This window comes from Thunnus maccoyii, chromosome 19 (assembly GCF_910596095.1).
Source record: "Thunnus maccoyii chromosome 19, fThuMac1.1, whole genome shotgun sequence".
Taxonomy (NCBI): Eukaryota; Metazoa; Chordata; class Actinopteri; order Scombriformes; family Scombridae; genus Thunnus; species Thunnus maccoyii.
The window spans coordinates 405939-426234 of NC_056551.1; the positions used below are offsets into that span (position 1 = coordinate 405939).

Here is a 20296-nt window from a genome sequence, read left to right on the forward strand (position 1 = left end):
AAGTTGAAATGCTGTGTGTCACGAGTAGTCGTCATCTCCTCAAAATGATGCAGGAGTGAGCAAGTATATGTTTGGTGAATTAAATTCCTCACTCCTCACGTCTGTCTCTTGGATCCCCACTGGGAGGAGCTAAAACGCAAGGAATCAACTATCATTTTTGTTAGGGACATAAGTGTCATTTTGTAGAAATAAACAATTTAAAAATGGTTGACTTTGAATGTTAAGAGCAGGAAAAAAAAGTTGTTGCACACTCTGGCTCCATATGCATTTCTTTTTTTATGACATTTCATGCCTCAGGCCTTCTTCCAGATCAACAATGGCATTGCATGTTAAAACATGTCATAAAGCATCATCAGGGATTTTGTAGAATCGTCCCATATCACAATCTTTCTGGCAACAGAGTTTGTTGGTCTGTAGAGAAAATACATAGCCATGTGCTTTCCCCCTGGCACATAGTGTCACCAAACCCTTTTTTATACCTTCTAGCAAAGAGCCTCTCAAGGGGGTAACAATGTGGAAAGTTCAAGGTCTTGTATGCCTTAAACAAAGTGCTTTTCAGATTGTCTACAGTGTCTGAAACCCCCCCTTCCAATGGCAGAATTGGGGGGTTGGGGGAGGGGCATCCACCTGACCATCACCACCGCCTTAGATCAGCTAGACAAAATGTACAACGTAATAAATCACACAGTGATGTGACTACAGCAGAAATCATGATGGCAAGGCACTAGCAGACAGACAGTATTAGCGTGTTGTTTTTCCCTGCAGCAGTGGGATGGAGAGGGCATCAATTAGCCTCCAGCAGGCTCTGACCTTGAAATGGAGCACAGGCAGTGAACAGGAAGTCTCCCTGTACCACAGCCTGGAGTTACAGTTTTGTCATGAATCATTTATTGATTTTCACTTTTCAATATGATGATGATCATATATGATGAATCAAACTTTTTCTACCATCTGTGATATTCAAAAATAAAATCCTAACAACATCCATTTACTGTTGTGTTCCAAAATCATTGTGGTATAATTTAAGGGATCATTAATACTTCAGGAATAAGGAATGAATGCTAGTAATTATACATTCACTCACTGTGGAGATAAAGTAGGTTGGAATAGAACACACCTATCTGTGTAGCAATATTTCAGAGGCTTAGTCATGGCCTCTATGCTACTCTCTGCAAGTCACAACGTGTCTGCTCTCAGACAAAGTCCTGAAAACAGACACTTCCTGGCACAGCTGACAGAACACAGCATTTACTAAATCAAAGAAACAAGAAAGAAACATTCGAATCCTTTTAGTTTGTCTTTATGACAATGAAAATCACAGTTTAAGGTGTAGCAGGACTCCAGCTAGTACTCCCTGCTGATTATTATATTCTATGACATGATGTTAGAGGCCATTTTTTGGAAAAAGGACATCCTGTCTAAAAAGAAAACTCAATCCCAGTGCTTTCAGTGAACAAATGTTGGGTACTTACAGATTGTTGGGATAAAGATGTTGTTAAGTTCCTGTGTTGTCTGAGGATGCGGGGACTGCTTTGGGATGATGGGATGTTCAGCATTGAATTTCAGTGTAACAGAGGGATCAGACTGAGTCACTCGTGGAGACTGAGGCACGTACCCTCGTGTGGATGTCTCCTCCATTAAAACCTCAGGATGTCCTGGGGTTATGGTGATGGCGGTGGTCAAGGAGACAGTAGACGGAGATGAATGAGGAATTGACATAGTTAGTCCCAGCGTGGGGTCAACTGATATGATAATTGGGTCCTGTCCGATGCGTTTAGGATCTAAGTGAGTGGGTGGTTCATACTCAAAGATCTTATCCACAAAGACCCATTTGAGGCCAGCTGTGCAGAGGGCTAAGCTAAGCAGACAGGCCAGGATGGGCAGAATGCAGATTTTCTCAGAGTGCAGGCAATTGTTAATCTGTTCCATCTCTATGCACACACAGCAGGTTCCTGGCAAGGCCACAATTCCCAAAGCCCCTGAGTGCTCCCCATCACCACCGCCACCTCCCTCTGCAGTTCTATCTGTGCCCTCCTCCCCACTCTCTCCAGCTGCCTCTGTCTCCTCCGGTTTCTCCTCGGGGACTTGTCCAGTATCAACAGTAAATCCAGTGGGGGAGGCCGATCCAGGAGGAGGAGCTGGCCCTGCAGAGAAGTCCTCCATTCCCTCAGTCATCCTTTCCACGTGTTGGATCAACTATTAAGTCAGAGCATCACACAGTGGCTGTCTGCCACCAGTCTCCTCAAGTATGTTTTCCATCATGAGGCTGCAGAGTGAGAGCTGGGATTTCAGAGGGAGCTAAAAATGCTCTTCAGAGTGAGTCTAACCTCGTTAACTGTCCGGGGGGTATGTAGACAGCCTTCTGCGCACGAGGGGAAAGGAGATCCTTACTCATGCTTTCTCAAAGAAACACACTCATGAGTCTAAAAATAGAATCATCAAATTTGCTGCAGGCAAAAGCAGAAACAGATTGCTTAGAGTCCTTAAATGTTCTGCATGGTCTATCAGTGAGTGTTGGAATAGCAGCTCACTCACCTGAGCACTTGGACTGATGAGGCGGTGTTGATGTGATGGGCCGACTGCAGCTGTAATAGCTGTATTGCAGAGGACAGGACGGCCAAGCACTGCAGTGGCAGGAGGGACATGCTGTCTTGTCTGTGGAGCTCCAACCAGCTGAAAGGCTGAATCATCAGGGAGCGGCAGGTGTCCTTCCCCTCAGCACAGCCACAGAAACAGATGAGTAAGGGGAAAGAGAGAGAAAGAGAATCATAGCGAGAGGGAGGGGGTTTGCAGCAGCACAGAAGGGCAGAGAGACGGGATACTCCCCTTTTTCTTCTCTCACCCCTCCTCTCTCAGTCTTTCCTCTCCAAGTGGTAAGCAGGGCAGCCTCTGGCCTCCTCCCTCTCTGCTTCTCTTCCTGTCTGGTAGTGTGTCCGTGCTCTCTTTGCAGGCTGTTCCCAATCCCAGCACAAAGCATCCAGCTAAGCAAGTTCCCTACTTAATCCAATTAGAGTTCATGTCAGCGAATCACAGGCAGGCAAACTGCTAGCCACCTAGCCACCTCCTCCGGCACCACTCCCCATTGATTATGCTAAAGGGTGTGTTTTTTGTCAAGGGGAAGGAGCTAGGGAAGCAGACATATGATCCATCCCAAGAGGATGCAGCCATTGTGCTCTACTCTTCTCAAGTATCTGCATTCATTAGTGTTCCAACACAGATGATAATGATAATGAATAAGTCAATTGTGCTCCCGGATATACATAAATTAATTAATTAATTACTCCAAAAAAAATGACTTTTATATATATATATATATATATATATATATATATATATATATATATACACATGTATGTATGTATAATGTATATATTATCATTATCAACAACCGAAGAGTAGAACCTCCAAGAACATTATTTATTTCAGGGTTGTTATGTGACACTAGAAGCAGCAGGACGCTGCTAGCTGAGCTACCAGTGCGTGCTAAGACAAAAAAATATTCCCTGAAACTTAAATGATGTATATTGTAACACTCAATACCTTATAAAAAAAAAGTCATACTTCCAAATTTGATTGTGGTATAAAATTCATCAGATATAATACAGTGTAAACTGGGGATATTTATCACAAAAATCACACTTCCTCTAATTGCATTTGAGTGTGACAGAAAGCCTAACTATTAACTCCCCAACCCCCAACCCCACCAGCTAATAGGCCGGCAGGACAAACCAAAGGCTTCTTGAGGAGCCAGAGCTTAAATAAGATGAAGACAGTCAGAAAGGTCAGGTCACCGCCACACCGAACATTGACACTGCTGTGACCCTTTCCAATCCTCAGACAGAATTAATACCAGTAATGGTATCTGTGGAAGACTTCCTGTCAAGACCCTGAATTAGGGACCTGCATATTGATTAACTTCTCAGCATTTTCACCTTCTTTAAGTACTGCTTTTCTTATGAGAAATCACTTATGACCAACCAAAGCAACCAAAGCACATGCACTAATTCTTTTTACATACTCATGCAGGGGGGAGACATAGTGCTCATGTGAAAAATTCATGGAGCTACAAAAAGTGGAAACACAAATATGTATTCAGATTAAAAAAAATAGATTTAGAGTCAGTCCAAATATAAATTTAATTAGGCATTTACTATAAAATTAACAAACATACCGGCAATGTGGTATCTTAATGGCTGCTGACATTTTCTACAATAGGAAGAAAATATATGGTTGAGTACTGGTGAAAGATTTGTGAATGTTTAGGTTAGGTCCATACCAGTGCTTCCCCTAGGTTGACTGCTTTGCCCTGGTGGAGTGGGGGTGGGGAGGTGGGGGTGGTGCGTGCCAAGCAAAAGTCGGGAGGAGACTCAGCAGCCACTCATTTCTCCATTCTCTATCTTCAAGAGCACCTTAAGGTTCCCTGGACTTACTGCATGTGAAACTGATTGAACACATGGCCTCTGCATTCTTTTTGTTATTATGATATATGAGCCTATTTAATTAGAAGCACAATTTTTTAGCACTGAATTGTGTCTGCAGCACTCAACAATTCCTCCAAGCTTAACAGCAGAGTTTGTTTTGGTTTTTTTTGTCATTATCTTCCAAAACCCATGTTGGCTTTTTATAAATATTACTCTTATTATTCATATGAGCATAACTGATGCTACCTCTATGATTAAGTTTAGCTTAGGTTTAGGCACAAAAACAACTTGTTTTTTATGTTATGTTTTTAATTTAATGATTTTATTGGCATATTTCAGTACAGCAGCTTCTGCATATCTGAAGATGTTGTAAAAAGCTGCCTCGGTGTCCCTCTGCAGGTCTCTGTCCAGCATCATTTTGTGTTGCAGTCGACAGTGTAACATCACCTACTGTAGGCTATAATATTCTCCTGCATCTAACCTCATGTCAAAGCATTCCCTCTTCATTCTGTCACAGTACAGTGATGCTCTGATATCCATAAACCTCCTCTTTGGCCTTATTCATTTCCTCTTGCCTGTCAGCTTCGTCTACAGGAGCCTTCTTCCAGTATAACCAGCATTTCTCCTCCAGACATGTCCAAATCATCTCAATCTCGCCTCTGTCGCGCTGTCTCCAAACCATCCAACCTGAAGTGTCCCTCTAATATACTCATTCCCAATCATGTCCATCCTCATCACTCCTAATGAAAATCTGAGCAGGACTTGAAGCTCTGCTGTGTGAAATTCTTGTTTTGAGTCTTTCTTCATCTATACCAGGGTAATGTTGGAAGATAAATAAATAAATAAATATACTACATAAATGAAGGTTGTTTTTTTTTGTTCTTTTCATTTAGACATGAAATATATTCCATCCAAAAGGTGTATGATAAATTGTTTAGTTGTGTAGCGTGAATTAATAGCCCAATTATGTGGAAATAGCTTGTGAGGTCCTTCCCAAATAGCGTGGTCTAAAGTGACCAGCAGAGGTCCCCACGTGTTACTAAATTATTGTTCACTGGTTCACATAGTAATAGTAGTAATAAATAACTTCATAATCTACGACATTATCAAACTAATGTTCACTTTTTATAGCTATTGTTCGTTGTTGGTTAAGTTACAGCCTACACTACAACCTTGATTCTGGACTTCATCAGTCCTAAGCCGTGACATTACATTGTGGACAAATCAATCTGCCAAAGCTGTATCGATCATTATCATATTGATTTGTAGTAGGCAGGCTTCTTAGGATATTTATTTTATCATTAACAGCGAAATAATCATAACTATATAATGTAGGTACTTTTGCACATTAGTATCCTCTGTGGTAGAGTGTACAGTCTATATGTTCCAGTTCACAAATTGAGTCACCAGGAAGAATAACTAAAAGTTATAATTTAATCACTTATCAGATCATAACTTACACATATGAGTGACAAAACTGACTCAAAACAGATTAGGAAACTAAAACAATGATCCTTCAGTGCATACCCAGAGCTAGGCAAGAAGACTTTGTCAGTGAAAATAAACAGCTTGAACTGGAATGATGTACTGTCCTCTGATGATCTGGACTATGGCTGTGATACTTTTACTCACAGAGTCAACTCTGTGAGGGACAGATTTAATGTGAGTATACAGATAAAATCTAAAAACAAAAACAGTTTACTGTGGTTTAATGAAAATTTGTGGAAATTAATGAAATCTAGAGATGTTGCACTAAGGAAGGCTTTGGCTTTGCTTGGCTTTTGCTTAATAAATTATGTTCTATCATGAAGTCTATGATTCATAAATTTAGTATACAATATGATATTGACAAACATCTAAAGAGATATCTACAGATGTGGCCAAAAATATTGGTACGCTTCCGCCTTTTTTAAAAAAACAAAATTTTCCCTGTATTAAGTTGAAATCGACAGAATTATATAGTATCCATCATTCTTTATTTCACATTGAATGTAACTGAAACTTTGCTTTTGATTCACAACTTAACATATATACAAAAAAACTGAAAAATGAAAATGGCATGGCCAAAAATATTGGCACCCTTAACTTAATATTTTGTAGCACAACCTTTGGAGGCAATAACTGCAGCCAAGCACTTTCTCTAACTCTGAATAAGGTTTCTACACTTCTCAACTGGTAGTTTGGCCCACTCTTCTTGAGCAAACCACTCCTGGGACCCTATTTTAACAATCTAAGCACACGGTCTGAAGTGCATGGCGCAAGTGCATTTAGGGTGTGTCCAAAACCATTTTGGTAGTTTAACAGCTGAAAAAATGGTCCCAGCGCCAGGCACACGGTTCAAAGGGTTTGTCCTTAGTCTTAATTAATCATGGGTGTGTTTTGGGTGTAACATGCAAAAAACCAATCAGAGTGTCATCTCCCATTCCCTTTAAAAGCCAGGCGCGCTTGCGGATTGCTGGTGCATTTGCCAGATAGTAAGAAGGAGCGCTTCTCTGCAGAGGAAATGGATCTGCTTGTGCAAGTTAAAGGGCACGATGCATTACGAGCACACTGGCTCCTGCTACTTCTGGACAGTCCAGTAGCCAGCCCCAGACCACCAGTTTAAGATCCAGTTCATTAATTTATTGCAAATGTATTTTCGTTTGTTTTTTGAAAAGGTTAATTTCTTAATTACTGCTTTTGTTCTCTTTAAAATTGTTTTGCTCAGTCATGGAGTGACAGGTAAAATCAGCAGAGTTTTAATTGCTGGAAGTATGGAAACCTAATTACTGTAATCTCAAAAATGGTAAAGTATATTTGTTAAATATTGTTCAAAAATGAAATCATTAATTTTACGCATGTAAAGAATCATCAACACAGTTGTCAGGATTAATCATTGTTTCTTGACAGACACCCTCATCCTGACAGGGCTGTTTAAATACCTCTGTGTAATGCCACGATTCGGTCAAATAATTACATAGTTTCATCCGTCATTACTGTGACTACCTAATTCTGATAAATAGTAGGACTAACCATTATGATGTGACCATATTTTTTAAATCTCATTTTAAGACCAACACACCCATGGGTGCTCAGATGGGCGCAAGTGGATTTGCTATTTAAACAACATGGGCACTGGATGGGAAAATGACAACTGCATCAGTCTTAAACTAACAAAGACACTTGTGTTGAGCTTGGCACCACTTTGTGCTGGGTGTAAGATGGGGCCCCAGTTCTCTCAGGCTTGATGGGTGTCGTCTCCCAACTACAAGTTTCAGCTCTTTCCACATATGTTCAATGGGATTCAGATCAGGATATAGCAGGCCACTTCAAAACGGTCCAGCATTTTCTTCTCATCCACTCTTGGGTGCTTTTTGATGTATGTTTGGGGTCATTATCCTGCTGGAAGACCCATGACCTGTGACAAGACACAGCTTTCTGACACTGGGCTGTATGTTTCACTCCAAAATGCCTTAATAGTCTTCTAATTTCATTGTGCCCTGCACAGATTCTAGGCACCCAGTGCCTAAGGCAGCAAAGCAACCCGAAAGTAATGCTTGCCTATTACCTCTTTTCTAATGTCTTCAGACCACTCTCTAGTTTTCCTTCTGTTTTCCATGTTCAATCTGATGTACACAGTGGCACAAAACAGCAGTCATTTTCTCCTTTAAGCTGGCTGAATGAGTGATTATAAGATTGAAAACACGTGATACTAATCAAAACACAATAGTCTGCTAAATCAGTTATTTCTTACAACTTCTAAAGGGTACCAATTATTTTGTCCAGGCTATTTTAGAATGTCTTGGTAGAATAACCAAGAATTCAGTTATTTTCACAATGTTTTTGTTTTGTGCCACTGCAAACCAAACATTAATGAGAAAATATCTTTTAATTTCAACACTGTTCAGGGCGAATGGTGCATTATTTTAAGAAAATGTAAGGGTACCAATAATTTTGGCCACATCTGTATAGGGTGAGTATTGGCAAAATGGGACACTTTCTGAAAATATACTTTCTGAAATAATTTACATGATCATCCCAATGTCTTAACCCCTAACATGTTACCATTCTAAATAGCTTAGACCTATTCTATACAACACAAAAGAAAAAATAAGGAATTATTAAAGAAAGATGGATGACACCTTTTCAAACACAAGGTGTGCCGAGACCATTTCTTTTTAGCCACTATTGGCAAAATGATAACCTAATACTTCGATGTAAAAAAGGTGAAATGAAAGCAATTTTTGATATTTCACTGATAATCTTTAACTAGCCATACAATGGCAATGTATTAAAACAATTGAGATACTTTTGTGAAATGATTAAGCAATTTGGAAACTTCAGCTTTTCCGCAATTCATGTTATGTAATGCAAGCTACATGTTCAAAAATCATTCAGATGTAAAGTTATCAATTCATTTTTCAATTAAGATTAAAAAAAAAACAAATGAAGAACTCTATATTTAAAGCATTTACACTTCATAACCTTACATTTATTAAAAAGTTAAGACCAACAAATTGTAGTGGTTAGTGTGTGTGAGAGAGAGTGGGGGGGACAACACTCAGCCTTCCCAATTTATGACAAACTCTGAACAGCCATATTCCTCTTCACCTTCAATTACTCCATAGTCTATTCCACATGGCTCATTTTCAATGTTGTATCTTCGAACATGTGGGGACCTCTGCTGGTCACTTAAGACAACACTATTTGGGAAGGACCACACATGCAATTTCCCATGTATATAATTAATTAGACTATTGATTCACGCTACGCAACTAAATAATATATCACACTTTTTTGGATGAAAAAGATATTTCATGTCTAAATGAAAAGAACAAAACAAAAAAGATCTTTATTTATGTAGTCTGTTTATTTATTTATCTTTTAATGTTACCCTGGTATAGATCCTATGCTTGCATAATGTTACAGGCCATTCTATCCTCTTGGCTTTTATTTTGATATATTTCCTTTTATTTCTCTGTCACTATCTGCTTTTCTTCATTCTTCAGTTCAAAAAGGAAAAATGAAAAACGGAAATTGCAAAAAACCAAAATTGGACCATTTTTTAAATTTGGTTTTCTCTTTTTTGATTCTGACAACAAAAAAGGCAAAACAGCTCTGTTTTTCTGTTTCCCTGTTTTTGGCTAAAAATAAAAAACAAATTATCTGATGACACCCAGACCCACCTCCTCATGAACAGGTGACATTCATGAGGCTGAAAAGAGTGATTTAATATAAGTTTGTGAAGTTAAGAGAGTTTGTTTAATCTGAATTGGAATAGTTGTATGAGCAAACCTCACAGAAAAAACTCTCACAATGATTGTTTTCAAACTTCTTGTCTTTAGTGTGCTTTTGTCTGCTGAATTACAGGGAGAGTCTATGAGCTGGCTGGTGCACAACATACAGCTACTGTATGTGATCAGTTTAAATTCAGTTTATTACAACCAGACCAACCCTTATTTTTTTTATAGTTTTGTCCATCATTTCTACCGATAATAACATTATACTCTGCAAATCAATAGCTGACATTCAGTAAATTTACCATTATCTTTCGTTTTCTTTTCTAAATATGTTTGTTTCCAACCTGTCTGATCGTCTGACTGCTCATTTCTTGAACAGTTGGATTTCTTTTTAGTGATGTCATCCTTCCAGATCTTCACTATTAACTCAGAGTACAATGTTATTAATGATAATAGTAATGAACAACACTTTGTAAAGACCCCAGTATATAAAACCAGAATGATCCTTTTGATTGAAAGCAAACACAAAACTACAGTTCTCATAATCTGATATGAAGGTTTATTTTCACGCACATATTCCCTTTGTCTATCCTTTCATTAGTAAAATACAGCATATTGGGCACAATCACTAGAAAATAGGAATCATGTAAACATGTTGTCAAACATGTAAATCAACACTGCTCATAAAAAAAGACTGTGCCAAAAGTTTTGTCAAAAATATGCACAGAACACGGCTGTCTTCAAAACATACAAACAGTTTACATAATCACAAAGTTAGTAAAATAATTCCCTGGTGTCAGCAACACACAACTGTATATGATCATAAAATCCAGCTGTAAAGCCTAACATGTAACAAATTTTAAGTTCACTCAAAATTGTAGATTTAATGTTCGACTGAGATGCTGTTTGAATCTGAATAAAAACAGACCTTTAACACAATAGCTGAAGAATATGCTCCCTCGCAATGCTGACCTACTATTCCAAATCTTCCTGACAGTTTGCAAGTAATGTTACCATGAGTGAGACAGAGTTGCAACACAGTTCACAGTAAATCTCTGTGACTTGGCTGGGCAGGACTGGGATCAGTGGGCAGGAATAATCAACAGTATCATGTAGGAAATTATCTCCAAGAAAGATTTTATCATAAAAATACCATTGGCTAGATGGCAGGAAGAAAATAAAAAGATGTTATCAAACTGGTACAATAGTTTTCTGTTATTCCCCTTAAATGTGAACTTTTTCAAAGTACAACTATCATTTTTATTACAGTAAGTGTGTGATATTTAATCATATACCACAGCCACAGACAATAAATCTGAGTGCCTGGAGGCTGCAGTGGTTTCTTATTTTGGTAGCCATGATATCAGTGGGATGATACACAATGCACAGTTATGAACAATAATGCACTCCATATTCTACATCTAATTTCAGAGATTCCTATCTGAAATCTCCATCACATCTTTTAGTCTTGCCTGTGAATGGTTAAGGGCGTCTGTGTCTGATTGCTGCTCTACATGAAGAATTGGGCTAGCAGGTTGGCCATGCCCAGCATGATCAGGAAACTGTGGAAGAGGGCTGACGGCCAGCGGAGCTCCCCCTGCCGTCTCAGGGAGATCATGTGGACTAACGCAGGAAAGACAAACACTAAAGCCAAGCCACATGTTGCTCCAGAAAACCTGCGAGGGAACACAGAGTTAACATCAGTACAGAACATTCAGTACAGCATCACAACAGGTCACCCAGTGCAGGAACATGGCAAACCACTTCAACCATGAAACACTTGAGTTTAGATTATGTTGTTACATGAAGAATGAACTTCATTTCTCAATCAATAGAATCAAGCATTCTGCAGTTTGTAGGAAAAAAACAATATATCAGAAATATATGTGCCAGGTTTACACCACTTACTTTTAAGCACTCATTACTTTGATCAAGAAGGAGGGTGCAAAGTGCTGTTTGGTGGGAAATGTTCGGTATTTTTGTTCCTACAAGTTCATGACCAACATGGATTATAAAGAATCAATTTGATCAGTGGTTGAGTGCATTACATTGAAAAGTGTTCCTTTTATTTTATATTTAAAGTAGAATTATCACCTTTCTGACAACCTCAACAAAAACTGAAAATGTATAAGCTTCGTAAATACAGAATTAGACTTGTTGGGCCTCATACTCCATGAGACAAAGGCAGGCCCGCATGTAAGTTCCAAAGCCTGATACCAGGAGAGGGCGCCCAAAACAAAGGGAGACAAAGAGAGTTCATTTCGGACTCCATATCCAAACATGCAGTGTTCAGTTCACACCTAGGTGCTAAACCGGAAATGGTCCCAACAATCAGTCTCTCACTGGCAGAGAGGAAGTCATGGTGACACAGCCGTGACATCGCCGCCCCTTTAAAAACTGAAGACACCCAGAAAAACATGCTTTCCATTGTGAACTGAGCTGAGGGGAAGTTCTGTCCCTCTGTGAGCCAGCTTCACTAAAGGAGGTAACACCATGCATGTGTTTTTCTCACATCGACTGGAAGACTCTCCCCCCGCCGGATGAGACGAGACTTCGCCCGTGTTCACCCAAACACCATCCCTGGATCAAAGAGAGGCCGCTGCTGCATCCAGCGCTCTCACCGCCTGCAGAAGGAAGAAACGGATTTTCTTCACAAAGATGTGGATAACTTCTCTGCCTTCTTCTTCTCTTCTTCAACGGAGTCGACTCTGCTGTTTTCTCCTCCACGCCGCCAAGAATCAGCTCCTGTGAAACCCCGCCGACAGCGCGAGGACAGCCCCGTCAGCATCCGAGCCAAGGAACCAAGCCGGACCGAAAGATGGACTTAACACACAACCTGCTTGCTTTCTGAAGCAACCAAGTAAGAGGTTTAAGTCTTGGCAGAGACTGTCAGTTTGTGTGTTTATTCTCAGCTTCAGTGCCATTGTTCTTTTTAGCTTTTAAGCTTTGTTGTGTGAATTGACGTACCACTGAGTCCATTTGTTCTGCTTTACTTTAAGGAGTATTTGAAGTTTGCTGCCTGTTTAGTTGTGTTCACCACGCTAGACTGTTTTGTGTTTGTCCCGCTCGAGACTACTGCTGTGTTTGTGCCACCGTGAGTGAGAAAGACAACATGCGTTACAGACTGCCGTCCATACGCACGCTCTCTGTAGATAAAGGAACCGCCTCTCTCCCCCTCACGGTCGCTTTCCCTCCTCTTTCTTCTCTCGTTTGCGACTAACCCACACACACGCACGCACACATGCACATATACACACACGTCGTTTCTACACATCTGATGGTCAGATAGCATGGGACATGTCCTTCTTTATCCGCCATCAGACACGTGTTTTATACAGAATTGGGTGAGTGCAAGACGCTGACCACCAGGCTGCGCCATCTTGCTATTGTCTAACCAAGACACTGCCGTAACTTCCGCCATTTAGTTCTCACGTGATGTGACTTCCTCCCGTAGTCACATCCATGTCTAAATCCTCGACGTCATCACGTCAGATAACGTCGCCATCTTGACACATACACACACACGCATTCACCTGCATGTGTTCAAGACTGTGCATAGCTTTGAGTTTGCTTAGGTAGAATTAGATTTTAGGACAGCGGTATATTGAATGAAGCATTTGTTAACTTTGTTAATTCTGCTAAGTTTAATAAACGCTTTTATATCTTTAAAGAGAAGTCTTTTGTCATTATTGTATTTTATATATTGAGGTAATCAGAGCTCAAATTCATACCTTCTGTGTTCACCTGTATAATTAATAATTATCTCTGATAACTATTAATTATTGCTAATAAGCGACCATGCTCCTCACAGATCAGACAGTTGTGTCCCCCACCTGTGGGGTTCTTTAACAGTTGGTGCCCAAATTATTAATTATAATACTCTCTTGATTTCATAATTCATGATTATCTATGATAATTATGACCTTTGTTATTGAACATTTTAATACCTTCTAAGGCCTTTTTGAGGGAGCTGAATTCTGTGCTTTTGCTGTGACTTTTCCTAAGTACTATTAATAGCAAGTAAAACATCTATTACAAGAAATTGGTTTAAAAAATAATTTTTATTTTTATCATTTTGGGGAATTTTATGTCTTTATTAGTAACAGTGGAGAAAGAGAGAAGGGGAAAGAAATCCACTAAAGGCAATTCATGGTAATGTAATGTACTGACAGTTTGGTGATGAAATGGAGACTCTAAGATGCTTCTCATGAGAGGAAGACTCATTTGGGAAGTGTAAACATTTGGCAGCCAAAATATTCATCTTTTTAATTCACATCTATAGACATTAAAAGCCTGTTTTCCATGCATAATGGCACATTTTATTTGGAATCACACAGTCACATTTCTTATAAATATTGCTGTACAAACAAATAGGGCTGTAATACTAAAAAAAAGTTAGAATAAGTCAGTTTATTAATCATGAGGAGTAATACTCCTACGACTGTGAAAATAATTGTTTCTAGCTCTGGAGGAGCTTTGTCATGTCTGAGAAAATAACCCTGATGGGGTCATAATGATGTCATCAGGGTTATCTCAGCTTGGGCTTAGACGACATATCTAAAACTTAAAGCCTGTGTTATGGAGGAATAAAAGAAAATATGGGTATTATAATTTGTTTTTTGAGCTTGACCCAAAATCGCCAGGCCTCTGCTGTTTCATTAATGATCAATGAAGCACAATACTGATATGTTGGATAAATATTAAAGGCTGTGTTCAATTAGATCTGGCTACATGCAACAGTATTGTCATTACTGCCAAACTGGGATTGAAACAAGCCTGTTCAGGGGTGGTTTACTATTCAAGATCAACAACTTACTGTGGGCTTTTTTTAAATACCGCTTCTTTCACACCACTTAGAAATGCAACTGAAACTTACAGAGAATATCGACCACATGATTCATCAAAGCCACAGATATGCGTTCCTTGCCCCTCTTATTTATGCACATGTAAATGATAAATGGACTGTACTTTTATAGCGCCTTTCTAGTCTTCCGACCACTCAAAGCGCTTTTTACACTACGAATCACATTCACCCATTCACACACATTCATACGCTGAATGGGTACAGGGGCTACCATGCAAGGTCCCAACCTGCCCATCAGAGGAAGCTAACCATTCACACACATTCATACACTGATGGCACAGCCATCAGGAGCAATTTGGGGTTAAGTGTCTTGCCCAAGGACACATCGTTATGTGGACTGGAGGAGCCAGGAATCGAACCGCCGATCTTCCGATTAGTGGACGACCCGCTCTACCTCCTGAGCCACAGCCACCCACATAAAAGAAATCATTAGACTAATTCTATTTAATGAATTAATTATTAACTCATTCAGTATGTGTGAATAAGGAAACAATTTCAAACATACCTTATAATGGATCCAATATTGGGATAAAACTTGGCCATCAGGACACCAGTTCCAACAATTAAGATGTTCAGCACCAGGACGTGGAAGAAACTAAAGAAAAATGAAAATGTATGACATGCTAAGAGCTGCAGACTTACTTACTTACAGAAGAATCTGTTTATAATCTTTTGAAATCCTCATTCTGAATTCCAACAAACTGCAAGTTTACAGTTTTTTGTCATCGATGTTTAGCCATCATGATTAGGGTTGTCATGATATTAAATGTTCACTATACAAGTATTTCTGCACAAATATTAGAATAACAAATATTAAAGCTGCAAGCAGCAATGATCAGGCCCTCGCATCTTTGTCAGGATGCGCTGCAGTCAAAGTGCTGTTATTACGGGATAACATGATGCAGCATTTACTAGAGGGCAATAGACACGGATATACATTTTCCTGAATCTTAGAAATTGCATTTAGGAGATAACTATCATTCCCTTTGTTCACTATGTGGTGCTAAAAAACAAACAATAAATGTACATTATTAGGCCTTTTCCATACATGTGCTGGCTTGGCTTGGCTCGGTTTGACTCGGCATGCCAGTCTAGAACAGCTAACATTTCCATCTCCAATAAATTAGGGCTACCCTCTTGAAGGTGTATCTTTTAACTGATGACGTGCTTGTTTTGAGTCAAAAAGCAGTGAGTTCTATAAATCATGGCTGTGACTAATGGTCAAAGTCACAGCTGTAAAGAGGTTGATGGACAAATTTAATTTCCCATAAATTCCTCACAAAGAGTCCCCAGTTATTTTGTTATTTAAACCTTTTAATATGCAGCAGCAGCATCAGGAAATGTTTTCATCTGCAGTAACTTAATATGGCTCTGATACGGCTGAAAGTGATCAGGAAACAAGAAAGGAGATTTCTGAGAGTACAAACAGGAACATGGGAGAGAAACTAATCTTCAAACTATAGAGATTCAGTTACAAGCTACAAAAGTACTGAGAGCTGAACACACAGGCTTTTAAGAACATCTTTCTCTCTGGTTTCACAACACATCTTGTTTGAGGGGGAGAAGCGGGTAGAAGGGGGGTCGTCAAGGGTTGGCCACAGACGGCGAGACGTTATTGCTACCCGACTTGACTTGAAATTTTCTAGGTGGCGCCCTCGAGCCATTTTGCCAAACCCAAGCCTAAGACCCATACCAGATATCATGTTTCGCTACTTCTGACACGTATTGTTTGTCATGAAACAGCTTCCTGTTTCATGACAAACAATACATCACCATGGCAACAGCTTTTGATGAAAACTCAAAAGCTTCAGTATTTAGCATCATCAAGGTCTTACAACTTAGCTGACCAAATTTTAGGTGGATCTGGTTAAGCTGATAAGAGTAGTTATTAAAAGAATGGGGCTGACGACTTTCTGTTACCAGTAGGTGGTGCTGTGCCTATGAGTCAATATTGGCCTGTACATGCCTTCAGACTTCAGTCGAAACATCGAAATTCGCTGTGTCGCCACAACAGTGTTCCATGAAAAAAAGATTCACTATATATGTCAATTTTAAAAGAAGGGCTTCAAATTTGAAATTTTCTAGGGGGGCACCCTCAAGCCATTTTGCCACACTCATGGCCAAGCCATAAAATATAAAAATTTTTCACGACTTCTGACATGTGTCCATAAGTTTCACAAGTTTTCAAGCATGTTTAGCTCCTCAAAAATGCATTTCTTTTGGAAGAATATTAATAGAGAATAATAATTCCTTCAGATACAATAGGGCCTTTGCATCATTCGGTGCTCGGGCCCTAATAATTGCATTCATCCTCTTTACTCTTAATGATATTAATTATAACTGATTCAGCCATTTGTTTTTATGTATCACATAATGAATATAATGGAGCCTGTGTCATCTGTGTGTAATGAGGGTGTGACCAATATATCAGACAATATTAGTTTATCACAGATACATCCATATTGGTGTGCATGTCAGCTGATAAGTAACAATAAATCAGTGGAGAAATGTCCATCAGAGAGCACTGAGAGGTTTATTTTGACACTGTCAAATGTTCACTACATATCTTGGTCACTATTCTTTAATATTTATGGATGCTTATCAAAAAAGTTTTATGATGTTTTAAAAAAATGACTGAAATGAGCTGATGGTGAAGACAACTTACTGAGAAGTACGGCTCAGAGGAAGAACACCACACAAGAAAAATTCTGAGTGTAGTATAGTCAATTATAAAACATAAAATAAAATAATTAAACTCAGCTGTCTGGAGCAGGTCATCCTAAAAACCCCAGGCTCCAGATGTACTAATGTGTGTGAAATGCATTGCACCCCAAAAACATGCAGTATATGTATCAAACTGACAATACAAGCTGGAATCTCAATTTTTGTAAGATGCACTTCTTTCGTAATTACATATGTATCTGAGGGAGGAGACATGATAAGTCAGAGTGATTGCACATTCCACTAGATTAAGTAAACTTAACACAAACTTCAGTTTTGTGTGGAAAATTTCTTTCATGTAAATCTTTCAGTAAATCTTTGGAGGGTCCAGTCATGCACTGGGACACAGCTAGTGTCAGAATGAATAATGTGATAAGTTAAATGCAGTGGTAATGAGCTTCAGTCTTTCAGTAATAGTACTACAGTATACACTTGTAATATTTCACAATACTTTTCAAAAAATATTTCTGTCCATTAAAGTTAACATACATTGCGGTAAACATTAAGAAACAATCAGGCTGGTATGCAGGTCTGCTTCCAAAGAAATAACAAGACAAGAACTTACCTGGGGTAATGATTGCCAAAGATCTGGCCCATCACCTGGACCCGGACCAAGTATCCCAGCAAGGGATAGACTGTGATCATCTGGAACAACAGGAAGGTCCGAGCCACAAACACCATCACATCACTGCTGGGGAAGTTATCTAAGAAGTTCTGTAGGACAGAAGACAGCAGTGGAAGGTTTGCAATGTGGGATTTGTTTAAAAAATCTGTAAGGAAGTTACAGTTACTGAAGATTTTGACCTCTTTAATCAACCGCAAAGCCTTTTGTCTAGCAGTTTGTAGTTGTTCTAAGATCCTGATTTATATAACATTTGTATTAAAAAAATGTATAAAATTTCCACCATCTATAGACTTTGAAAAGTTGCAAAATGTGAATTTTAAATCTTCCTGCTCTTACGCTGTTTACTCAGACATTTTCCTTGCTAAACAAGGTTACATTATCATAATTGACAATTAAGTTGCAATAAAGTAAATTTCATCCATTTGTAATTAAATGTAAAATTCTGGCATGTGTGAGCTTTTTATATACACTTCCACTTTATTAGGAACACCATACTGGGTAGGACCCCTTTGCTCTCAAAACAGCCTCAATTCTTCATGGCATGGATTCCACAAGATGTTGAAAACATTCCATTGATATTCTGGTCTACGTTGACAAGAAAACATTCCCCACACCATTACACCACCACTAGCCTGTACTGTTGACACAAGGCAGGTTGGGTCCATGGATTCATGCTGTTGATGCCAAATTCTGAGCCTACCATCTGTGCGCCTCAGCAGAAATGTAGATTCATCAGACCAGGCTATGTCTTTAACCTCTTCACTCCTGCCCCCCTACCATAGACCCATTTTTGTGGGGAACAGGGGATGTTTAGGTAGAGATAGCAAGTCAACAGTATATGTCACTTTGAAAGGTATACATCATCTGAAAGCTGGGAACTTGAAGATTCATTTGAGATGCAGTTCAGCACTGTGTGTCAAGTTTTTTTTAGTCATAAATCTGTAATAAACATTGTGTTTTGGTTAGGCGCCTATTCAAATTTTGAAAGCGTAGAGTGTATAACAGCTTAAAATAGGGCTGGGCGATATGACCAAAATTTCATATCCCGATATAGGTAATTTCATATGCCGATAGCGATACCCATCCCGATATAGCACATTTTAATTCAATTAATAAATAGTTGGTCCATCCCCTCCGTCTCTCCCCGTTGGCATAAAGCCGCCTCCGTGTGTGCTTTTACATAGCATGCAGGTGTTCCGGATTCAGAGGCGTGACAGAGATCAGACAGATTAGAGCTGTAAACTCTGCCATGAGGGAGGACAAAGACGTTACTAAAATGAGGGGAGGACATTTCTCTTCGTTTGATAACATTAAAAGTTAAGTTAGACTTTTCTGTTAGCTTCCAGACTTTGAAAAAGACGAGAGAAAAAAAGAGAGAGAGAGAGCTGCTAGCACCAGAGAGAGAGAGAGCAGCTGTAGTCCAGTGAGCTAGAGTGAATAAAGAGAGGGAGTGCTGATAGTGAGGAAGATAGTGAATCAGATCGATAAAACATTATTTTCTGATTGTTTCACAGCGGTTACGTTCTAAAGCACAAACACGCCCCCCCCCCCCCCCCCACACCTCTGCTCAATACTACGGATGTACGCTGCACTGCCTGGTTTGGTCCGAGTACAGGCTAAGGGGCTATAGAGAGCAGAGGAGAGTAGCGCGACCATAAATGACAGCAAAACACAGCAGAGACTCTCACACTGAGCTGAAACTGAAAGAGTGCACATAAATTTGGTAAATAACATAAATAAAGACAGTCTTTACTGTGTTTTGCATTCATTTATAGTCACTGTCTTGCTGCTTCTCTGCTCTCTCTCACTGCTGCGGGGCTAAGCCCTCCGTGTGTGTGCAGCACAGCAGAGACATACAGTGGTGGAGAGTTGACAACTATACTCGTTATGTTACTGTAAGTGCAATAAAAGCTTCGCGAGTAAAAAGCCAAGAAGAATAATTTATCAATGTAATCCATGCAAAAGATGGACAGACTCCAAATGACGAAAAATACTGCTGCAAAGAGTGTGATTTGCGTCGCAACAATATAAACCATAGAGCAAAATATGAAACGATAGACATTTTTCTCTCGTCACACGATATATATCGTCATATTGCACAGCCCTAGCTTAGAACATTATGATGGAAGTATATGATGGCCTTTCACATGCTCAATTATGTCTCATTTCTGTTCTGAAAATTGCTCAGAAACCCCCTTATCGTCAGTATACCGAGGAAAGCCATATATCCTCTGAATGACCTAGGTCTCTAGTTTGTGGTTGTAAAGTTTCATGAGGCCATGTCCTAGAGGTCACAATAGCTCATTGTATACAGTAAGGTCAAGTTTCAAAAAATGGTGTCAATACAATGAAATGACTACTATGGGGACTAATATCATCACACATGAATACAGTTGAGCTCATTGAATCCACAAGAGTCTCAGCTTTCCAGTCATACCAAATTTCA

General features: G+C 39.3%; 2 protein-coding genes across 4 annotated transcripts in view; both read right to left on the bottom strand.

The window, feature by feature from the left end:
* The window catches only part of LOC121886103 (pro-neuregulin-3, membrane-bound isoform-like), a 30467-nt gene extending 27438 nt beyond the window's left edge, over positions 1–3029 (bottom strand). The window contains exons 1-2 of the mRNA XM_042396025.1: positions 2536–3029; positions 1473–2447 (exon numbers count right to left, since the gene is read on the bottom strand). Of these exons, the coding sequence (XP_042251959.1) occupies positions 1473–2175 (703 nt within the window). The 5' untranslated portion in view covers positions 2176–2447; positions 2536–3029. The remainder of the gene's footprint in view (positions 1–1472; positions 2448–2535) is intronic.
* Positions 3030–10182: 7153 nt separating this feature from the next.
* slc38a9 (solute carrier family 38 member 9) overlaps positions 10183–20296 on the bottom strand; it is a 48029-nt gene continuing 37915 nt past the window's right edge. For 2 of the 3 annotated variants that reach the window (XM_042395309.1, XM_042395310.1), the window contains exons 13-15: positions 17791–17939; positions 15010–15099; positions 10183–11316 (exon numbers count right to left, since the gene is read on the bottom strand). In XM_042395309.1, the coding sequence (XP_042251243.1) occupies positions 11151–11316; positions 15010–15099; positions 17791–17939 (405 nt within the window). In that variant the 3' untranslated portion in view covers positions 10183–11150. Of the gene's footprint in view, positions 11317–12152; positions 12265–15009; positions 15100–17790; positions 17940–20296 lie in introns of all 3 variants that reach the window. The other variant, XR_006092595.1, reaches the window with a different exon arrangement.